At 34.9% G+C, this 25,515-nt stretch overlaps 1 protein-coding gene across 1 annotated transcript; it reads left to right on the plus strand.

The window, feature by feature from the left end:
- LOC131953940 (multiple epidermal growth factor-like domains protein 10) lies at positions 1-25,162 on the plus strand. Its single transcript, XM_059317403.1, has 15 exons — positions 1-115; positions 736-801; positions 3,543-3,677; positions 3,765-3,917; positions 5,339-5,527; positions 7,401-7,616; positions 7,737-7,940; positions 8,309-8,452; positions 13,380-13,514; positions 13,884-14,018; positions 14,394-14,528; positions 21,221-21,355; positions 21,736-21,870; positions 24,325-24,459; positions 25,023-25,162. The coding sequence occupies exons 2-15, from the start codon at positions 738-740 to the stop codon at positions 25,160-25,162; spliced, it is 2,055 nt and encodes a 684-aa protein (XP_059173386.1). The 5' UTR covers positions 1-115; positions 736-737.
- Positions 25,163-25,515: the final 353 nt, after the last annotated feature.

Here is a 25,515-nt window from a genome sequence, read left to right on the forward strand (position 1 = left end):
CTGGATTTCGACAACTTGTTTTTACACGGTGTTCAACGAATAGTATGATATAGTAGCTTACTAAGTGAAATTTATTTTGTTTTTAAAATAATTATTACATTTATCTATTGATAGGGTAAGTATATGTAATTATAAACTGTTATTTAGGTATGAATATCTACATAGGATCTAATTTAAAAAAAAAAAAGATAATCCTGCTCTTCAAGTTAATAATAATGCTGGGTTTAAGTATTATTACATGTTTATTAATGTATAAATGTATTTGCTCTTTTTCACCTTCTTCACATTTTTACCACTCTATTTACCACCCTTTTAGTTACCCCTTGTGCGTTAGCCTCGCTAAATGATAGGACTATGGATATGGACAATTGTTCAGGATACGGTTACAGATTGGGAGTGGGATAAGAAAGTAATTAAAATGATTAGGTGTATTGTAAAAAGGGTAAATCTTACCGGCAGGTAAAGCCCAAGGTGGTTAATAGCCAGGGCGTGTGATGGCTCGTCTACTACGGATGGGGGCGGGGCTAGGGGTAATGTCCTCGACACGTTTTAATGTATATTAAATTAGCTATGTGCGGACATTTGGGAAACCTCACTCGTTGCTCTTGTATTTGTCTAACGCTTTATAATTTGCACTGCTTGAGTAACAACACTTTAAAAACTAAGAATTTTTTAGACCAATATACCTGTTTATGTGTTTTTATATACTAATATTTCCTTCTTTATATGTTAAAGGAATGGATTGCACGATATTTCTCTCAGCATTGTTATTTCTCAGTACAGTAAATATTTCGAGAGGAGGTATGTGATTTTTATTTTCAATTTAATTATAAATTCTATATACGAGTGAATAGTTAAATTCTCATACACAGATAGATCAATTGTTCGAGTGAATAGTTAAATTCTCATACACAGATAGATCACTTGTTCGAGTGAATAGTTAAATTCTCATACACAGATAGATCAATTGTTCGATACGTTGGTTTAGTTGTATCGTCTGGACAAGATTTGTAATTGAAATTTTTTACTTGTGATAATTGAATAAAAGATTTGCACGTATCAGAAATGAGATAAAAATAAATAAGATAACTCCTTGACATATGCTATTACCAACATGATACGAAAACATCGACATATGATGAAGCAACCCGGACTCCTACTCTGTTTACCGGATTGCAAGGTTGCCCACTTAGTGTGTCGCTATTGTTGGTTCAGGTGCTGATAAATCTAATAGCCCTGTTTAGAGAGGCTATACCGTAATCACATTATTTATTACTTGTAAGTCGAGTTAGCGAGAACGAATATATTTCTCCCCTGCATTTATAATATGTGCCAATTCCCTAGATATATTTACTAGAACATAATAAAGTGAACTAACACATTTTCTGACCTGACACACTAATTCTAGACACCAGAGTTTCTTCCAGGCATCTCTTCGGGGGTACCCCCCCCCTTCCCACGGAGAAAAATGTCTGAAAGAAAAACTGCTAGCAACTTTTTCGCATACATACTACCATTTTAATATTATGCAGTCTATTTGAAGTGGTCGTCCACTGTTTGACCCTAGCAAAAAATATACCATAATTATCTTTAGTAAATAGTTACATATCTCCTTTAATTTCTGCTCACAATTAGCTATTGTATTATGGTGACTGTACCAAATCATTTTGTTGAATTTGATATCCAAGTGTTAAATTGTATGATTACACAAATAGAACCCGTGCATCTATGTGCACTAGACAAAATATACATATGAATATGTTATACCTAATTATTTTACAAAAGTCAAAACGAAAGAAAATTACAAGACAAAAACGCTAACTAAAGAAAACGGATGGGTTATGTGTTTCTTTTACTAATAATTACGAGCTGACCCGCACCGTAAGCATACGCCGCTAATTAGTTGTTTTATTTGCTACTTTTCAGTAATTCGTAGTTTGTGAATTCGACATTATCCTCTCTTCCCTCTTCTTTCCACCCTCCACCCCCCCCCCCCTCCGTAAAAGCGGTTGTCTGTGACGTCAGTTTACAGACGACAATGAAATAATCCAGGAGAACTTGGTTTAAAATTGTTTAAAAGCAAAAGTATTTGCCCCTAACAGTCGTCACATTGTAAACATTCGGGTTGAACCACAACTCACCAGATTGGTGGGGTGGGGGTGGTAGCGATATGCCAAGAGAGCGGGTAGGAACTGATAAGCCTTTACGTGGTGGCGTCTCGTTTAGTCCCCATGTAGAGAATTATATATACGAGCCGACCCGCGGCATATCATACTCAGCTATTTCGTTGTTTTATTTTCTACTTTTCAGTAATTCATAATTTGTGAATTCGACAGTACCAATGCTGCCACTGAAAATATTTGCTTTAAAACACTATCAGTAGGTCGTTAAGGACGATACTACCCCCACCCTCCTTACCCATAACCCCTTACCCCCCTCCCCCCCTTCGTGAAAGCAGCCTCCTCTTAGTTACCTCCCCTAAGTTTAAAATCATTTCAAACTAAATTATCTGCCCCTAATACGATTGTAAACATTTAGCGTGAACCACAGCTCACCAGAGCATGTGGGGATAGGGGTGGTATCGATGTGCCTAGAGAGGAAGAGAGTGGACTGCTAGGCGCGCTTACAGCTTGGTGTTTTCTATGGTCTACAAGAAGAGAATTACATATACAGATAGAAGATAGATATTGTATCTATACATGGTTACATAAAAAAAAATTACTAGAACGAAATACATTATAAACTTTACGCTACCTTAATCAATTGTTCTTCATTTTTAATTTTAGTGTTGGAAGGGATCCCCTCCAGCACAATTAAGTATATGTGTCAACTGGTTGTGCGCCATTGAGGCAAATGGCTCTGATTTCTGCCTGCTTTTCTTTTTGGATTTGCCAACCAAGAACACACTAACGAACCTCATCTGCACGAGGGTTCGAACACGATACATTTCGGTTTAGCAGCCATGAGTTTTACCGACTCGACCACGCGGACCACTAAACAATGTTTAATCTTTAAAATAAAAATTATGAAAAACAAAATTATGTCATTTAAAAAGATAATAAAACAAGAACATACATTTTCTTCAAAATAGATACAGTTTGTTTTATAAAAAAGTTTAACAAATTATTGATTGGAATAAAGAAATGAAACTTTAAAGATAATAGAGGATAAAGAGACAGTTGCGGAACGAAAATACAAAAACAATAAAACTTGTTTTATAACTATTACAATAGTAGGCACTAAGGCCTTAGTCAAATTGGCCTACTATAACAATATTTGTTTACAATATTTTACTTAAATAGCATTTAGGCAGAATTTAAATGATTGTGATAAACACAGCAGAAAAGATAATGTAATAAGGTAATAAGAAGTGATACGTCTCGACAAAACTCGTCCGAATGTTAAGAATAGAGAGAGAGAAGGGAAACGAATACAGGACGAAGCTAGTTGTGAAAAAGACAATAAATACAACTATTTCAGACATGAATTACAACAGAAAAAGCCAGAGATTTTTAAAAAATTATAAGATTTGATGTTTTTAGTGTGTGACGCTGATTGGTTTGGCTCCAGCTGTCAGTTCAAATGTCACTGTGTCAACAACCAATGTGATGTTAAAGGAAAGTGTACAGGAGGGTCTACATGTGACAGAGGATGGTTTGGTCCTCTATGTCAATATCGTGAGTAGTAAAGTTATTTACAAAAACGTTTTTTATTCAGATGAAATTAAATTCCAACAATGTAACTACATTTTTATTATCAAACAGAGGACCTGACAACAGTGCAGACAGGAACGACAACATCAAACACCATATTAACAGATGGCAATGACGCGACGTGTGCAAGTGTGCAAACATTTAACGTGTCGTGGGATATTTCTTATGAAGTTACGTGGCTGAGGGTTGTCCTGAATGGAGCTGGTTAGTCAAATGTAAAAATGTATTTGTAAGAAAAAGGTCAAAGTAAAACGAAACAAATATATGAAACTATACAATATTCATTTTAAAAAATAGTATCGCTCTTTCTCTCTCTCTCTCTCTCTCTCTCTCTCTCTCTCTCTCTCTCTCTCTCTCTATATATATATATATATATATATATATATATATATATATGTATATATATATATATATATATATATATAAATATATATATTCTTAAATTAAGAAAGAATTATTAAAACCTAGAAAATAAAACAACAATAAAAATGTTTTATATTATGTATTGAAAATGAGAAAATAATGAATTAAGCAAAAAAAAAATAATACTCTTGACAAACTAAATTACTTTTTAACATAAAAAGTATTATTATTGCTATAATGTTTGGATATCTTTGTTGTGCCAATGTAACGTTTACCTATCTACCAGCCAGATAGATGGTGAACGTCCCCGGATTCTTTTTTCGGGGTTATATGCAAATGACTTAAAGCCTAAATGAATGAACACTAACTAAACAACACACTAGGGCTCGATCTCGATGTCTAGGGAAAACTAGTGATACTATTGAAGTTAACAACTCATTCAATCTGCATACAACCTTTAATAAGCGAACACAGTTGTGGCAGAACACTAGGTTAAACGAGATAAAATATTTAATTTAGAAAATAACAAAACCCAACTTACAAAGCGTAAGAAAAAATACTATCACAGATTTTAACACTGTATAAAAATAGCCACAGGTCACACAACACTGCTATAGCTTCAAGAATCACTTGGCGACAAGTAATATTATGCTAGAATACTAAAACAGCTTAAGAAAGCATAGCACACTCAGGACTTAAGTTCTCTCACGTTCAAATGGTCAGAATCTATTGCCGGACAAAATGGACGGCCTGGTCTTAATAGACCGTTTGATCAAGGTAGACTGCCTCGTGTTGCGTGTGTGCAATCCAGTTAAAGACTTATGCAACAGGGGAGGTTATCCTCAACTCATGTAGCCATTGGTTGGGATGGTCATCTGATCAGAATTAATCAATCAGATCTTGATGGAAAATTTCTGGGTCCTAGACACCCTTAATAAGACAGTGGAAAAACCCCGGTAGTTGCACCATCAATCCATATAAGGTACTATACAATGTCAAACTAAGAATGGAACATGACTAGACCTAAGTAGGTCACACCAAGTTTGTTGAGTTCAGTGTTTATTAGTTAGTCCATAGGTTTCTGTTTGGGTAAATTTATCTAAAATCATAATCAATCTATTGGTATTTCAACTTTATTGATAGTTAATGTTACTTATATCAAAACCAAACTTTACTTTATGTGGATATGTTCGATAGGCTGTGTACCTTCACATTTACTTGTCTATAAAATACTGTATTGTCAAAATTAATGTATCTTTCAGACTCGCCTCAAAATATCCAAGTTAATTTAAAAAGCAGCAGTGGATCTATCGTTGCCTGCGCTGGTCAGACACCCATTAGAGTATATGCTCAAGTCACTGATATCTTCTGTTCTAACAATATTACGTCCTCACAAGTTCTCGTCGACTTTAAAGCAAATAAAAATGTTTGCTCTGTTTATATAAGTGGAGGTAAAGATTTGCTTGCTTAATTTAGTTCAACAAGTACCAACATTACCAAACACCACACATTTAAGTTTCTTGGATTCTTCTTAGTATGAAATTTACTTGGTTATCTAGACGGTTATTTCAGATGTATCTGAATGTTTAGTTGATATCCATATTATGGTCATATTTAAATTTAAACAGAATAACACATGATTTAAAAAAAAAACCAACCACCAAAATAATGTGAGATCTTGCGCCGCCAATTACTGTTTGTATAAAGATTATTATAAACAAGCTAAAACCCTCAGCTATATTCCACTCGTTTTCCTAGAGTACACTTTACATCTGTTTAAATGATCGTTTTTATAGAACTGTAAGAGACGGCGTGGCCTAGTGGTAGGGTGCTGGAATGCTAATCTGATAGTCTCGAATTCGAATCTGTGCTAAGTCAGCAGCAGAATGTATCTGAGTACACCCAGCTCTAATGGGTACTCATCAAACGTTGGGGGAAATAAAGACATGTAACAGAGACACAAGAGAACCCTACTCCAATTACCCACTGGAACATCAGGCTCGAAAAGGGAACTTTAATTTCTTTGACGATATACATGTGAATAAATTAAAAGCATGCGCAACATAACTAGACTTGTGCAAGCGGTGGACAGGGGGGGGGGGGGTCGGTTCCATGTTGAAATATGCGGCTTACATTGTATGTACAAATGCTTACACATTTAAAAGAAACCAACTATTAAACTTGCACAATACTTACATTAAATCAGAAATGCTTAAACAAAAAACAACAGTTTTACCTGGTTTATTTAATTAATGTGAAACGTTTAGTACACTTCATGACCCCACCCCCCCCCTACCCCCACTGATCTCATAACATATCACAAAAGTTGCTCATTTTTATTGAGTCGGGTTAAAGTAAATGGAGAAAACAAGTTAATCAAAAGTCTAGTGACAATTTAAGCGCAATTTCCTTATGTTATCCATAACAATTTTAAATCGAGATAAATCATATATTCAGCAAATAAATAAAGCAACACAAGTAGTTTTAATAATTCAAAACAAAATAGAAAAAATATTTATTAACGAGATTTTAAAAAAAATGGCGGACGTGTAGGGAGTATTTAGTGTCGCGCTCTCTATATTGTTCTATAGTACTGTAGTGTATTATGTATAATGTAATTTTTAAAAAAAAATGTGTGACCGAACGGAAGGATATTTTTGAAAACTTTCTTCGGCAATATTGTTCTAAATTATGGCAGGAATCGATTGGTAAATGTTTCAAGTCGCTAAGAGGACTGGTTGCCGAGATATGGGCCAAAAACTGCATTTTGTTTCGAGGTTTTTTGGCTTTTCCGTGAAATCTAGGAAGGAATTCCGGGAATTTTTTTGGCCCACAATCATCCTCTGAACTTGCTTAACATATTTGCTTTTGGAACTAGTCCTCGATATTGCTTCGTTGAAGAGGAGATACGACTTAGATACGACTTAAAGCTGCGGACACACATCCAGAAATGACTAGTTAATAATCGCAATTGTCCAGTATGGAAATTGCGAGAAAAAATGATTTTTTAAAATTCTCTCTTCGAGACTGCGTCTCCTTTCGAAGAAAAAGGTAAAATAAATATAAAATAAAACATCTCTTTGTCATAGTACCCACACCAGGATCAGGTCCTTTACATTACACATATAGATACCATGAATAATGACCTGTTTAGTTTGGTTTAAGAATCCTGAGCAATACCGTACACATGTTTTAAATCAGTTATCACCCCTATTCATTACGAGTTTCAAGTCCACATGGTCCTGACGCCCTGCCCTTCAAATCTAATTATAGTCAAATGTGACAACTTATAAACACTTGTTACATTACATGTGCATATTTAAGGTCGCAATCTGGCTCTAAAACAACCCACCTGGCAGTCAAGTAACTACTCTGATTATAAAGGAACATTTTATTCAACAAAAGCTGTAGATGGGAATACAAACACTGACTTTTATAATGGAAACTCGTGCAGTCACACTGAATCAAACTCAGCTGGTTCTTGGATGGTCAATTTTACACAGCCACGACTCATCAACAGATATGTGATTTATAATAGAGGTATGATGAATTTAATGTTACATATTATTATTATTATTATTATATAAAGCAGTGATGTACAAAAAATGTTTACATTACACAAAAAAGCTACTAACCTCGGATGTATTTGTTTTATAACAGATAGTAACCAAGAACGGCTCAAAGGGTTCAACTTGACAAGCTATAGTTCAGCTAATAGACAGATATTCACTTTTAAGGATACAAGTTCTAAGAACGACGTCCTCGTTTACAATGTTACCACAGCTACATCATCAACACCCGTTTCTTATGTTATTATAAGTGTTGGAGGCATTCTAACACTGTGTGAGGTGGAGACATATGGCGGTAAGTATCAACTAACAAAAATAATTATGTGACAGTGTGGTTCTGAGACCACAAACTGAGGCTACTATTTTATAGGCCAAATAGACATTTCACAATTCGTATTAGTATGAATTTACCAACATTTATACCTGATGAGTAAGTGTGAGACTGACGAAATATCTCAAAACTTCTTATTCCCGAATACGTCCTGTTTTTGTTTGGGATCGGGGAAGGGGCAGTAAACGTGTTTTTATTTTTAATAATATTAATTTGTTTTATGTTTTTGTTTTTTGTTTGTTTTGAACATGTGTAGTACGTGTTAGCTTTCTAATGTGAAAAAAAAATATTTCGCGTAAACCAACTGAGATTTTATGCATTGAATTTTCTAGAATATTACTGTACAAGTAAGACATTTGGACTTGAATGTGCCAATACCTGCAACTGTAACAACCCAACTGAGACTTGTTTTGTAGCTACAGGTGGATGTCGGTCTGGTTGTCCTACAGGTTATGAAGGTGACGGATGTGCAGAAGGTAAGAGTCATTATATGTAGCGTTATACGAGAATAGTAAATGTATTTTTTTTTCTAAATTAGTAACTGCCGATTATCATGTAGCATCAGTCTTAGGGTGATAGCTTATGCCTGTTACTGAATCTCAAACAATCCGTTAACCTAAGTGATGTTTTATGAAATAGCGCTGTAGAGTGGTATCTCAAGATATGGGTTCACCTGGTTCCGTAACATTGATCGTATGTCAAATATCTCCTATTTCAAAGACATTTTCTCCGTAGACATGAATTAAAATGCCGTTAATCCATTTCTGCCAACAAAAATGCCAACCTAGTTTTTAATACGTTTTTACAAGCTTTTATTTAACTCACTTCCTCTGTCTGTCGTCAGTCGTCAGTCTGTCTAGATCGAAATTCCCGAGCGAAATTTCGGACACTTCTATCTGACAGATTTGTTCCAACGTTGGCACGTGGGTCAAGACATGAACACAATGTAACATGACATTCTATTTGACTTATTTAGTTGCCTGATACATTTTTTTTTATGAATTAATAAAAAATTTGACCAAATTAGTAGGCTGTCTCATTAAAATATTCCGCACTATTAGACACGCGTCATCACGTTCAATAGGTGCGCAATGGTTTTAAGTCATGCAACTCTAGTGTAAATAACACATGTAAAGTACTAAAAAAATTCATAAAAAACTTTATAATAGCAAGCTTTTATGTAATCATGCACTAGAAAGGAGAAAATAAATTATACATTACTATTTCAATAACTATAAAAAAAGCGTGGATCTCTGCCTAAATATAAGTAAAGGTATCCAATAGAAACAAGTGAACTCTACTTCACTTGCCCCATAGACCGTCAGGTTTGAAAGGGAAACTTTACTTTTACTTTTATCCAATAGATACTAAAGTGACTCACGCTTTCCTTTATAGTTATTAAAATTGTAGTGTATAATTTATTTTCTCCTTTTTAGTGCATTTTTACATAATAGCTTGTTATTAAAACGTTTTTATGAAATATTTTTACTATCTCGTATATATGAAGTACAAAGCAAATCGAGATTTTTGAAAATCTCAACGCTTTACACCTCCTTGAGTCGAAATTTTCGCTATTTCCGATTTATCAAAAAAAAAAACGCATGTGAATTTATAGAGTACTAATAATTTTCCGCACTATTATACATATTTTGTTTTGCGTTCACTTGGTGAGCAAGTCTTTTTTGTATGAAATTCTGTTCTATCTTATAAAGTTTAAGTAATTAAAAAAGGATTAAAAATCGTGTCTGTATCCCAAGTTGCCTTCCCCTGTTGTTTTATATAAGAATATTCGTGAAAGTTTAGGGGAGATCACTCCATGTTTATTTAATAAGAAAAGCACGTAGTGTTTTACGCAGAAATAGACTAAAGTATCACTTCCAGAAACAGGAAATACTTTATACTTTTATGAAAACATGCGTTCATTGTTATACTAACATATGAACTTTTGTTTGTTTACCGAAAAAAGGTAATCAATTTATTCGCTTGAGAAACTGAACTAGGGTTAAAAACTAATTCCAGCTACTGGAAATTGTTCAAAAGTTAAAACAGAACTTCAAATTTAATATTATTCGTTATCATAACTAAAACGGTAATAAAGTTATCGTGTTCATTGACAAAAAGATAGAAGCGCAGACACACATACATACAGACGGGTCTACGACAAATTCCCGAAAGACACTTGCCCGAATGCCGTTTGCCCGAAGGCCGATTTCCCGAATGGACACTTGCCCGAATGCGACAAATGCCCGAATGGACACTTGCCCGAATGCGACAAACGCCCGAATGGACACTTGCCCGAATGCGACAAAAAAATGCCCGAATGGACACTTGCCAGAATGCGACAAATGCCTGAATGGACACTTGCCCGAATGGGACATATGCCCGAATGGACACTTGCCCGAATGCGACAAATGCCCGAATGCCACTTGCCCGAAGGCCGTTTGGCCGAAAAATGTTAACATTATATATTACTAAATAATCATTCATAATCAATTTAAATTTAAAATGTTGGTAAACAAAACACATCTAAGTAAAACAAAAGTGAAAAAAAAAATTATATATTACCACTCAGATAATTTAAATTAATTTGTATTTGGTATTTAAAAAGTGTAGAAACATACTTTCTCTTCCATATATGAAATTAGAAAAAAATACAATTTTCATTCATCTCCGGATTTTAAAATTCGTTTTGCTTTCTTTATTAAGTAATCGCTTCAACACATTGTCTTAACAAGGTGCATTAAATGGTGATCAAATGTTTAGTTTTTAAATTCGCCACCTAGACCTCGCCTCATTCTTTTTTTAAATGATCACCACACAAGTTAAGCACAACAAGATAAACAAACAAACGCGCCTCTGTTCAGTGTTGCGAGACGCCGCGCCGCCTACGCCGTGTCATAAAAGCTATATAACCACCGCAACACGTCGGCTAAGCAAGTTGTTCAAAACAAACATCAAAAGAATGTTAGAACACCGCCGCCAACATCACCTTACATTTATTAAAGAACAAAGTTTTTCTTACAGCACTTTTTCAGTTTTGAAAAAAAACAATAAAAGCAATATTTAAAAATATAAACAACTTTGTTTATAATTGTGTTTATAATCAAAATTCAAACTTAAACTGATTAAAGAATGTCTATTTGGAAATATTATTTATTATCTAATATTAACATTTTTCGGGCAAACGGCCTTCGGGCAAGTGGCATTCGGGCATTTGTCGCATTCGGGCAAGTGTCCATTCGGGCATTTGTCCCATTCGGGCAAGTGTCCATTCGGGCATTTGTCGCATTCGGGCAAGTGTCCATTCGGGCATTTGTCGCATTCGGGCAAGTGTCCATTCGGGAAATCGGCCTTCGGGCAAACGGCATTCGGGCATTTGTCGCATTCGGGCAAGTGTCTTTCGGGAAAACGTCCGGCTCCCCATACAGACATACAGAAACAATTAACAAACTTATTTTCCCACTCAGGGACGTGTAAAACATCGCAATTTATTGAAATCTCCATTTGAACATTTCGATTTCTATTTATTGTACAATTACACTCCTTCTTCTATACTTCGTATACGAGAAAGTAAAAATATCATTCATTTTATACACATTGTCAGAATTGTACGCAAAAATACAATAGTCTATTTTTCAAATACAATGAAACATACGTTGCTTTTTAAATAGATTGGTTATTTTTTGCAAAGTTATGCCTCAAGGTCCCTTTCCGACTAGTAAATTTGACATCACATTTTTTGTCAAAAACTTAGAACTTTGTGCCTGTTTTCAATTATTACAATTACGTACAGTTTATAGTAAGTTAAAATCATTTATTTTGTCGTTGATGGTTTTAATCTGAACATTTTCGCTGAAACCACATTTAAAAAAAATAATCGGCGTATTTCTTCTGATTTCTTTTAAATTGTATGTATATTTCTTTTGTAGCTGTTTTTTTCTTATCATTTTTTTGTTCTTTTGGACAATTGTTTACTACTCCTTCAAGTACTGCACATATTTTGCTCTGTGTCTATTGTTGGTTTGGCCATACGAGGAGGAGATCATCTGCGAAATTAAAATCTTTGACTTCGTGGGTCGGTCTCTATTGGAAACTGTTGATAGGTTTTTAATAGTTTTTTTCTTTTAATTTGTCTGAAAATTGGCCAATGTAGATCATTAGGTATTTTGAATTGCGTTATTGCCTTTCCATTGTATATGTGCTATAATATTAACTTGGGCTATCTTTAGTATCCAGAATGCAATAGCTACTTTCAGCGTTATACAATGTTTATTTGACATCGATCTGTTGTATGAAAAGTACGAGCTGCACGCTTATGTTTTATGTATTTCATAAGAGATTTAGTAGCGTTTTAAGTTCAATTAAGGGTCAAGATGTATTTTCTTTTGCTTTTCCTTCATCAAACAAATATATTTTCATTGGTTGTCTCACTGCTGCCTAAATTTGATCTGATGTGTGTTTTATTAACTTATACTTCTCTGTTTTTATCAACTGAAGGGTAGTTAGCCTTGGCATTGTTATCAGTGACCCGTTTATCGGGAGTTACATGAACATCTGAGGTGATCTTCATTGTTTACTAAATTAACCAGGCATAAAATCACCACACATTTTACCCATTCCAAGAATTTCTATAGTTTGTTTCTATAGTCCATGGTGAGTAAGTGATTCCTGAATTGGATTCAATTATTTTAGAAAACCTAGTATTCTTAATTTAAAAGAAAGACAACTGAGATAACAAAAAACATATTAATCATTGATAGAGAGTCAACTTAAACATACTTTCTAGCAAGAAGCTGATATCTGTAGACCTTTTAGCTAGTAGTTCCTCACGGTACGGCCAGAACTGTACGCAGACGTACAGCAGCACGTGTCTGAACCAACAATGTAACAATGTCAATGGTACTTGTAGCAGCTGTGTATCTGGGTACAAAGGGACGTTTTGTGAACGAGATAATGGTTTATCTTTTAACTTGTTTCCGTCATCGGGGGGAATAATATGCTTATCGAAAAACCTGTCAGGTAAAACATATCACCAATAGTCATGCAACTATCATCGACTTTAATCATGTATGCCGTATACTGTCGTTTTGATCTCTTCTATTGGACCGATGGATAACCATATACATGCGCGTGTGGTATTTCCAGAAATCAAATTGTTCATTTCAGTGCTCGCCTAAATATTAATTTTTAGAATCGACAGAAAATGTTCGAGTAAGAACGATTGAGCATATACAATAAACATAGACAAGCTACCGCAGAGTGACACTTGGCAAACGTTCATTGATATTGTAACATATATGTATAAATACACAGACACTAAAAAATTGTTCTAACAGTAGCTGTATTAATTAAAATACAATGTGACCTTTCGGTATCTCAATGTAGATTTTTGATGTCTAACAGCATGTGATGCCACATATTACGGCTTAAACTGTACACAGAAATGTAGCTCTAACTGCAGAGAACAGCTCTGTAATAACGTCAATGGTAACTGTTACAACTGTTATAATGGGAAACAAGGGGCGCTGTGTGATCAAGGTGAGGACAACTAATATATCAACAAACATGTTCATGTTAATAAAAATTTGTAACAGGGTCTTATATAAACAAAAAAATGTGATCAACAGTGATTAGTTATCAAAATTGTACAAACATCGAGGGTAAAATAAATCTAAGATGCCAATATAGAGTTTGCTATTTCTGTTGCAATGGTAAACTTCTTTTAGTACTTAAAATATATGAATTTTTGTTTACTGTTTTGTAATGTACGTAATTATTATATATGTTGTCGTATAGTATTTTAACTAAATGTAAATGTATTTACTTCTGATATCTCTATATATAAAACCTTTATAAAATACCGTTATTTGCAAATAGTGTAAATTATTATGTACTGAACACTGTCAGACTGTACCGCTACATATTACGGCCAGAACTGTGCACAAAGATGTAGCACCAACTGTACAAGCCAACTGTGTAACAACGTTGATGGTACCTGTAACAGCTGTATTCCTGGGAGAAAGGGGAGGTTTTGTGACCAGGGTAAGTTGTTTAGGTAATATTTAATTATTTTCGCCATTGATACTGTTTGTGGCAAATGGTAAATTATGTTTTCTCGCAACACAAACAAACCTTGGTATACCTTACTAGAAACAGTTGTTTTCCTCTTTATAATGTTTCAGTTTAAATCTTAATCATACACATTCCTTTTTATCTCTTTTACAAAACGGATGCAGCGCTTTCTATTACACTGTATGCCATTTTAAAAAGTAATAGAAGACGTTTAAATTGTATTAATGTATATTTAAAAGAAAGTAGTGTTGACGGTTTTAAATTTCGTACAGTCTAATTAATTTAATCGTTGCAAAACATAGTATGTTGATGTTAATTGTACAACAATCTACTAACTACAATTAGACTGTGAAGCGACATATTACGGCCAGAACTGTGCACAAAGATGTAGCACCAACTGTACAAGCCAACTGTGTAACAACGTTGATGGTACCTGTAACAGCTGTATTCCTGGGAAAAAGGGAAGGTTTTGTGACCAGGGTAAGTTGTTTAGGTAATATTTAATTATTTTCGCCATTGATACTGTTTGTGGCAAATGGTAAATTATGTTTTCTCGCAACACAAACAAACCTTGGTATACTTTACTAGAAACAGTTGTTTTCTTCTTTATAATTTTTCAGTTTAAATCTTAATCATACACATTCCTTTTTTATCTCTTTTACAAAACGGATGCAGTACTAGCTATTACAATGTATGCCATTTTAAAAAGTAATAGAAGACTTTTAAATTGTATTAATGTATATTTAAAAGGAAGTAGTGTTGACGGTTTTAAATTTCGTATTGTTTAACCCATATTCTGCTAGCGTCCCACTTATGGGACGCTTGGTAAAAAAATTGCTAAAATTTATTAAATACTAGTTAAAACACAAATTATGTTTCATTGTATTTGAAAATGGCTAAACTATTGAATTTGTGTGTGTTTTGTGAAAAAAATTAATTTTGAAAAATGTTATAGTGCCGGATTTGCAGGACTTGTCAAAATGGCGGAAAAAAGAAAACATGCGCACAGGATAAAGCATATCTTCTAAAATATTAACATTTTAAGTGCAAAATACATTTGAAACTTGTAGCAGTACCATATTTCTATCTGATAAAAATTTAAAAATAACAATTTTTTTTACTACTTCGTTATATCAAGTGTACAACAAGCGTCCCGTAAGTGGGACGCTAGCAACGAATGGCCCCATGTAGATTGTTACACAAACGTCACATTTATTGGACACTAGCGAGAAACAAAGATGCAAATGTTTATGTTAAATGGTTATTTATGGTGAAACAATTGTTGACCTTGTTAACTGCTGAATTTGGGGTGTTAAGTAGTATGTATAGATATTTAATTATGACCTTGACCTATATTTATGCAGATTGTTACACAAACGTCACATTTATTGGACACTAGCGTGAAACACAGATGCAAATATTTATGTTAAATGGTTATTTATGGTGAAACAATTGTTGACTTTGTTAACTGTTGACTTTGGGGTGTTAAGTAGTATTTATAGATATTTAATTATGACCTTGAGCTATATTTTCTTATATATTATTTTATTAGAAAATTGCAAATATTGAAAAAATTACATTTTATTTTTAAGTTTTCAGTATTACTTCACTTACTGAAGTATTTAATACCATTGAATACAAACTAATTTAGTATTGCTGTAAATTTACTAGCGCGTGATATTAAAATTATAACAAACCAGAATAATAACAATGGCCACGATGTAGGTGAAATGATTCAGTCATGGGGGTTGGTTAACTCTCTTCATATAAAAGGGCTTAAGCTACATATAGCAGAAATGTGAATTAGCTGTGTACAGTTGTCATGCCCCAATAATATCCCCCTCCAAAGGTTACCGATACCAGCTTTACTTTGTTAACTTTTTAAGGAGATTCCTGGTGTTAGATTGGGAGCTGTTCGCATAGTGAGGTGCATACATGGATGAGAGCCATGAACACTCAATACAAGCCCCCAGAGACGGATCCGTGCCCTAGAAATAAGATGTCTGATGTCCTAATGTACGCCTGGGGGGGGGGGATAGCGAGGGTAACAAAAGAGAAGATGGCTGGATGACATCTGGGACTGGACCGGAACATCTTTTGCACTCTTTTTTCACTAAGGGCAGAGTTTCTTTCAGGCATCATTTCGGAGGAGGGGGGGGGGGGGGGCTCTGCCCCCAGAAGAAAATGGAATTTATATACAAAACTTACTTTTACCAATTGAGGTAGATTGGAGTGGTTCTATTATAACACACTGACGAGAAGCCATGCTGTTTGTATATACATTTTATTGGGCCTTCGGCTACATGATGGAAGACCGGAACAGGAAGTAACAATAGATAAATACAAGGGACATCACTCAATAACAACATTATAAATATAACTAATACAAGAAGAGTGAGTTCCCCTGACCTCACAAATCCCAATCTATTACATCCCTTTACCCTTAGTAAACACAACACATCTCTCAATAGAACAATTGACAGTATCCTATAATCACCAATTATATTGTAACATGAACACTATGGTAGATTACATCCTTACAAACAATGCACAATATGCTACAACATAATCAAGATACAAAACAATGATGTCAAAGTCCTTTTGACCTTTAAAATCATAGGTCTAACTTATTTGGGACTTTGATTGTCCTGCTTGACCTTCTCAGTGGCTTTTGATTTGGTGACTCAAGATTCTGACCATCTGGATTCTCTATCTCAGGAGGTCTAGGATTTAAATCATTAACTCCAGAATTTACATTTTCTGACTCTAGACAACTTGGTTCACTCATATCAACAGAACTTGGTTGTGGAACAAACTGAGTTGGTGTGAACTGATCAGATTTGGTGGGATTGATAGATTCACACTTATTATCTGCACAAGTTATTTTTAACTGGTCTGCATGTCTACGGACAATAAGTCCATCATTTGTTTTTACTTTATAAGACACAGGTCCTGTACATTGAACAATTTGACCTGGTATCCATTTTTCCTTTCTCCCATAATTTCTCAGATACACATTATCATTAAATCCAATTCTCTTTCAATTGATGTCTTGTCATGATTTAATGGAACTATTTTTGAATTGGCATCTGAAAGTATTATGCTATTATTCAGATCCTTAACTGACAGATTTCTTTGATTGATCAATTTTCTCAGGTAATCTGATAGTGCTTTCCTGGTAACCAAAAATACTGTTTAAAAGTAATGTCCTGGACCATATCACTTTGCAACTGTGATCCAGTATTTGAAGTGGGTGTATTAAATGGCAAAAATCTTTTTTCTTTTCTTTTGATGTTACCCTTTTAGTTTCTGTAAGTGCTAATGATGTTAGCAAAGTTGTTTGATGATCACATTCCTTCTTATTTAAAGCATTTGAAATTGCCATATCACCATAATCATTTATTAAGTTACAAGTACTTTGTTTAGGTAACTCTGACTGATAATGGACTGCATCTTCTCCATCTTTTAGACTTAATTCCATTTTTCTTACTTTATATGGCCTTAAGTCATCATTCACAGACTCTTCAGGCCAACCATTTTTACAGTACTCATATACTTTTATTAAGCACTCATCTTTTTGTGTTTCTCTTTTAATATCATTCACATTTATATTGGAGTTATCCATGATAGTGAAGAGAACAAATACATCTTCTGGTACATAGCTAAGGCTTTGGTTTTTTAAAGGTAATCTACTAAGACTATCTGCACTATTCTCAGATCCAGGTTTGTATTTCAATTCATAATTGTATGCAGCTAGTGTGATAGCCCATCTTTGAATTCCTGGTGAGGCATGCTCAGGTAGGGTTTTGTTTTCTCCAAATAAACCTAGCAATGGTTTATGATCTGTAAAGATGGTGAACTTCCTACCAAACAGAAACTTATGAAATTTCTTAACACCAAAAATGATGCCTAAGCCTTCCCTATCCAACTGAGAATAATTTTTCTCAGCCTGGTTCAAAGATCTACTGGCAAAAGCAATGGGTCTGTCACCCTTTTCATCTATGTGGGATAAGACTGCTCCTACACCATCAGGTGAAGCATCACATGTTAATATAAGTCTTTTCCCTGGGTCATAGTGAGTTAGTAAGGTGTCAGAAGACAAAGCTTCTTTTGCTGTATTAAAAGCAGCTTTTTGTTGTTTACCCCAGTGCCAAGTTGCATTTTTCTGTAGCAGCTTGTACAGTGGTGATAGTTTACCAGACAGATTCCCTATGAACTTTGCATAGTAATTTATCAAGCCCAAAAAAGCTCTTAGTTGTTGGGTATTTTCAGGTTTGGGTGCTTCTTTAATGGCTTTTGTTTTCTCAGGTTGAGGTCTGAGACCTTGCTTGCTTAATATATATCCAAGAAAACTAATTTCTGCCAGCATGAATTGACATTTATCTTTGTTTATCTTTAAACCTTTTTCACCAACTATTTTCAAGACTTTATCAAGTGTTTTAAGATGTTCAGTGTCATTCTTACCAGTTATGTACACATTGTCAAAGTAAACACAAACATTTGGAATATCCTTAAAAATACTGTCCATGACAGCTTGGAAAATTCCAGGGCTGGATGATATGCCAAAACATAGTCTTTCATATTGGTAGAGTCCTTTATGTGTGTTTATTGTCGTATAGACTTTTGAATCTGGATGCAGTTCTAGTTGAGTGTAAGCATGACTAAAGTCTAATTCAGTGAATTTGTCTCCTCCTGCCAAATTCAAAGAAATTTCCTCAATGTTAGGAATAGGGTACCTATTTAGCTCTATTTGCTTATTCAGTGTGGCTTTGTAGTCTCCACAAATTCTTACAGAACCATCCTTCTTTAACACTGGCACAATGGGCGTTGCCCAATCGGAATAGTCTACCTTCTTTATGATGCCATTAGATTCCAATCTACTTAGCTCATTTTCAATTTTATTCCTCATTGCATAAGGTGGAACTCTAGCTTTGCAGTATCTTGGATTTGTGCCTTTAATGCTTATCTTCACTGTTCTATCATTTAGTAATCCAGGATTACCAAAAACACTTTCATTTTCAGATATAACTTTATCTATTGAAGTAAGACTAGATTCTCTTGCATTGTTCAATGAACATATACTCTCCCAATTTAACTTAAGATCAACTAACCAGTTCCTACCTAGTAATGGTGGTCCATTTCCTTCAACCACAAGAAGAGGAAGTTTAACACTTTGACCATTATAACTTACATGAACCATACACTCTCCTATTACCGGAACATTGTCACCAGTGTATGTTGTTAGACACCTGTGACATGGTTGTAGAGGCACTGATCCTCCTGTGACAGCGTCAAAGTCCTTCTTTGTGATGACTGTTAGAGATGCTCCAGTGTCAAGTTGGAAGCTGATGCTCTTACCGTTGATATAAACTAGTACATTGAAGGGAGCATGACTTATTGATTTCACAGAGAATAGGTTGAAATCCGGCTGCAAATCAGTTTGAGCATTTTAACAGGTAGAGTGGTTCATTGGTTGGGTTAGGTAGTCTTGGTGAGAGTTAACATAGTGCTGCCTTTGGTTGCGGTACTGTCTTGACTGGCTAGATTTAGCAACAGACGAAGACTTTGCAAAGCAGGCCTTGGCAATGTGACCTTGCTTACTGCACTTATAACAAGTTGCAGACTTGAACTTGCACCGATGAGATGCATGGGGACCTTTGCATCGATGACATTTTTGATAATTATTATTAGATTTAGATCTAGGATTTGAACGTGCAGGCTGTTTAGCATAAGTTGGAATGCTCTGATGGGGTTGGTGTTTGTTGACTAACCTGCTGTTTACTGCATGGATCTCTGAGGGTGCTAGAGATCTCGCCGCATCGGATGACTGCTGGAATGAAGTCGCAAGTTGTATTGCTTTTTCTAATGTTAGATCTGACTCGAGCAGCAACTTTCTTTGAACATCAGGGCTGTTTACACCTGTCACAAACTTTTCACATAGTCTGTCAGACAGCGTGTCTCCTAATTCACAGAATCTACTTAAGTGACGTAAAGCAGCAACATATTCTGATATTGACTCGTTTGGTTGACGAGTCCTACCGTCAAATCTAGCTCTACATAGAAACTTTGATGGTACAGGCGCATGGTGGTCTGTTAGCAATTTGCTCAGCTCGTTAAAGCTCTTGGTAGTTAGACTAGCTGGTGCGCATAAGTCCTTTAGTAGCCTAAATTGTTGAGGCCCTATGATCAAATTCTTTTATTTGGCCATACAGCGCCATTATTCTAGAAATACTTAGCCAATATGCTCTAGCAAACCTCTTTTTGAGTAATTAGGTGCTCTTTCTAGTGGATCATTTATCTTCGTCGCCAGTTGAGGTAGATTGGAGTGGTTCTATTATAACACACTGACGAGAAGCCATGCTGTTTGTATATACATTTTATTGGGCCTTCGGCTACATGATGGAAGACCGGAACAGGAAGTAACAATAGATAAATACAAGGGACATCACTCAATAACAACATTATAAATATAACTAATACAAGAAGAGTGAGTTCCCCTGACCTCACAAATCCCAATCTATTACACCAATGTCCACCCTTCCCCTGAAATTTAAGTCCCCACCCCTGAAAATTTCAAGTACGCCCCCCCAAAAAAATCAATTATTTATATTTAATTATATTACAGTTTCGATGAATAATAACAATATTTGTGATCATGTGTGTATAATTAGATGTACTAGTCACAGCTTTACTTATTTCCAAGTGTTGTTCACTTTGATGGATGCTAGATTGAAAGAAAACTAGACTTTTGAACATAATTTCTGCATTTTAGACCATGGTATGGCTAACCCAATTGATCATTATCAGTATTTTTAGCTGTCCTAAACAATTAAATCATTGGTCTAACAATACAAAATCAGTACACAGCTTAATTTTCGCGTGATTAGCCATATTTCGTGAAAAATGATTTTATTTTTCAATAAATGTACATGGGGCCGTTCGTTACTAGCGTCCCATTTATGGGACGTTTTTTTAAAAAAATCGATATTTAAAAAAGTATTGATTTAAAAAAAAAATCCATAGTCATTCCTTCATTCAGTGCCCAAAAGCTAAACCATATCAAAAAATTATAAAAATTTGAGACCTTGGGATGATATGGGTTAATTAATTAAATCGTTGAAAAACATAGTATGTAGATATTAATTGTACAACAATCTACTAACTACAATCAGACTGTGAAGCAACATATCACGGTCAGAACTGTGCACAAAGATGTAGCACCAATTGTACAAACCAACTGTGTAACAACGTTGATGGTACCTGTAACAGCTGTATTCCTGGGAAAAAGGGAAGGTTTTGTGACCAGGGTAAGTTGTTTAGGTAATATTTAATTATTTTCGCTATTGTTACTGTTTGGGGCAAATGGTAAACATGTTTTCTCGCAACACAACCAAACCTTGGTATACCTTACTAGAAACAGTTGTTTTCTTCTTTATATTGTTTCAGTTTAAATCTTAATCATACACACTCCTTTTTTTATCTCTTTTACAAAACGGATGCAGTACTATCTTTTACACTGTATGCCATTCTAAAAAGTAATAGAAGACTTTTAAATTGTATTAATGTATATTTAAAAGAAAGTAGTGTTGACGGTTTTAAATTTCGTATTGTTTGTCTAATTAATTAAATCGATGAAAAACATAGTATGTTGATATTAATTGTACAACAATCTACTAACTACAATCAGACTGTGCAGCGACATATCACGGTCAGAACTGTGCACACAGATGCAGCACCAACTGTACAAGCCAACTGTGTAACAACGTTGATGGTACCTGCAACAGCTGTATTCCTGGGAAAAGAGGGCGTTTCTGTGACCAAGGTGAGAAACACCAATAGTAACTTAAAAAGTTTAGAAGTCAACTTGTTGTAGTCCTCGTTTTTTTTCTCTCACTTACATGTGTCTGCGTATGTTTTTGTTTGTGTTTAGAGTGACAAACAAAGGCGTAAAATGGTATAGGATAGGCTATTGACTCTTAGTCTGTAGTTTATAATTGGTTTATTATTTGCCGTGAAAGTTTTCATGAAATCCTTGATATTAGACACCTTAAATTCCACCAGCAATAGAATTGATGCTGCTGGGTAACCAACGCTACTAAATGTTAGGTTGTAAGTACTTTTTTTTAAATCTTCCGTAAAGAAGAATACATAGCACATGAATATATATCTATATATATGATTCTCTTCTTGGAGACTTTAGAAAACAACAAGATGTAAGCGCGACTAGCCGCCCCCTCTCTTCCTCTCTAGGCACATCCTACCACCCACACCTCCTAATGGTCTGGTGAGCTGTGGTTCACGCTAAATGTTTACAATCATAGAGCCGGGTTTAGTGACGGCTATTAGGGGCAGATAATTTAGTTTGAAACTATTTTAAACCCAGGGGAGGTAACTAAGAGGAGGCTGCTTTCGCGGGGGGGGGGGGGTTATCGTCCTTAACGAGCTACTGATAGTGTTTTAAAGCAAATATTTTCAGTGGCAGCATTCATCATCATCATCACTCCTTTGTGGCCCCTGGGGAGCAAAGGGCTGCAACCACACATCTCCAGCGGACTCGGCAGCATTGGTACTGTCGAATTCACAAATTATAAATTACTAGAAAATTAGAAAATAAAACAACTAAATAGCGGTGTATGATACGCCGCGGGTAGGCTCGTATATATATAATTCTCTTCTTGGAGACCATAGAAAACACCAAGCTGTAAGCGCGCCTAGCAGCCCCCTCTCTTTCTCTATAGGCATATCCCCACCACCCCCACATGGACTGGTGAGCTGTGGTTCACGCTAAATGTTTACAATCGTAGAGCCGGGTTTAGTGACGGCTATTAGGGGCAGATAATTTAGTTTGAAACGATTTTAAACTTATGTGAGGTAACTTAGAGAAGGCTGCTTTCACGTGGGGGGGGGGGGGGTGTAGTGTAGGGTTTGGTAGGGGAAAATGAGGGTGGGGGGGGGGGGGTTATCGACCTTACCGACCTACTGATATTTTCAGTGGCAGCATTGATACTGTCGAATTAACAAATAATGAATTACTGCAAAGGTGAAAATAAAACAACAAAATAGCGGCGTATGATACGTTGCGGGTCTGCTCGTTATGAATAATCTGTTACACACATTTACGCTTGAGCTGATCTTAACGTCAGTCACCGCAGTAAACAGCACATGAAGTTAGAAACATTTTCACCCTTGGCGATCGATGTATGAATGATGCCTATCAAACACATATAATGGATATTATTTTTTTCTCAAAGAGCACGTGACGCTTACTGTAAGTAGGATGTTTTCCTCTGACATGCATATTCATTTTAAATAATAAAAAATATAATATATATATAGGAGTTTATATTTTTGCAACCTATTCAAACTATATGAATTTCACACGATGTTACAGACTTATGCTTGCCTTATGAGATATTTTACATAATCATGAACTTAACTTGTACGTGCAATTAAATTCAGAACTACACTTTAGTGATTGGCAAAATATTTTACATTGGAACTATTAATATATAAATATAATGTGCATAATAAAAAAAAAAACACAATGATTTAGCTTAATATCTGGAAATTTTGATTTAGCTTTATACTACTTAAAATATATTACCACAACCATATTATCCTGTTTTTACAAATGATTTAATGCGTTATAAATATCAGCATCTAACTAGAAACATTCATATTATAGTAAATAATACAACCAATATATAATCAAAGTCTATATAAATATTAGGGGTCATCCATAAATGTCGTCATGATTTTTGACGATGTTTAACCCCCCCCCCCCTCCCCTCCGTCACACTTATTCACAAAAAGCCAGACCCCCCTAAAATCTAAAATGACGTCACCCAGCAGCCTACAACCCCCCTCAAGATTGCAGTTGAAATTTTCTTAAAATATCGATATTTTTCCAAAATCTTGTTTAAACTCTGTCATCATAGAGTATTTTAATCAATTCCTATTACAATTTATTAAAACAATTTCTAAAACTTGAAATAACAGTTTTCTAACATTGCTATTTTTTTATAAAACAAAAGTGTGACGTCATGCCATCTGAATGCTCCCCCCCCCCCCTCATCACACACCGTCACTACGAGTGTGACGTCATTTATAGGCGAGCTCTAAGAAACACCAATATAAATTGTAACATTGTCTACAACGTTTGCAATAATGAACAAGTTTTAGTTTTAAAGTACTTTAAAACTAAAACTTTAAATCTTACGAGAAGTAAGAAAAGATCTCACCGTATTTATAAATAAACTCACATATACACCATCAGACTGTGCCGCCACATATTATGGACAGAACTGTACACAAAGATGCAGCACCAATTGTACAAAGCAACTGTGTAACAACGTTGATGGTACATGTAACAGCTGTGTTCCTGGGAAACAGGGGGACTTTTGTGATGAGGGTGAGTAGCCTACACTTTCTGTTTTAAATAAACTCTCTGGGTGATAAGGGAAGTATCCTAACAATTTTAGCCCTGCAACCATGCACGTACTTTTCCATTTAAAAAAAATGTCCCTTCCCTTGAATCATCTTCTGAATTTCCGTAACTTAGGGTTGATTTAATATGTATTCCGAAAAAGAGGCAACTGATACAAAATTATGATGTAAGAAAACAGAGAAACCACGTAGATCGGGAATTTAAGGGCTAAAACCGATTTAATTATACAGTTTTGTTAGCCACATTTCCTCGCCCAAAACCAAGTTTATCATTTTACAGAGATTGATTATAATTAGCAAAATCTAAGCTTTACATATTATTTTGAATTTCTGTATTTGAAGATACTCAGTAGAACTCATGGTTCAAATTTCTTTTTTGTTAATTAAAAAAAAAAGTTAGTATTGATGTTTTTCGCCTACTGTAATGAAGCTGACCAATTATTTACTCTAAAATAAAATATTTTAAACTATTCACACGTTTTGTACATTGCAACACAACATTACATGTTGTTTTCGTATATTCTTTAGACTGTGATATACACCATTATGGTGAGAACTGTCGCTACAACTGCTCAACCAACTGTACCGACTCAACATGTAACAGAACAACTGGGGAATGTTTTAGTTGTATCAGGGGTTTTCAAGGGGCCTTCTGTGACAGAGGCTAGTATAATTTATCTACTGACGGTACTTATAAGTACCACTTTTATTAAGCGCATGTATTATTTTTTATCTAAGTTACATTTTTAAAATTATTGATATAATTGATAGTATTATCTCCCTTCAGTATCCGGTAGTTGGCCGGATCGACGTTTTTTAAAAGAAAAAAATTACCTGTTCGGCGCTATTTTCAATCACTTCCTGTATCGGTAGTTCACAATTGTGCTATAGAGATCTCACACGTGTTCTAAATTTTACTTTGTTTTAACTTACCATTCAAGTTTTCAAACCCGAATATTTTTTATTGGCATCTTCAGTAGTAAGGTAAGTGTGTTTAACTTCCATATATATATATATATAT

Source organism: Physella acuta, unplaced genomic scaffold (assembly GCF_028476545.2).
Source record: "Physella acuta isolate Inbredline_101_S28 unplaced genomic scaffold, ASM2847654v3 ptg000966l, whole genome shotgun sequence".
NCBI lineage: Eukaryota > Metazoa > Mollusca > Gastropoda > Physidae > Physella > Physella acuta.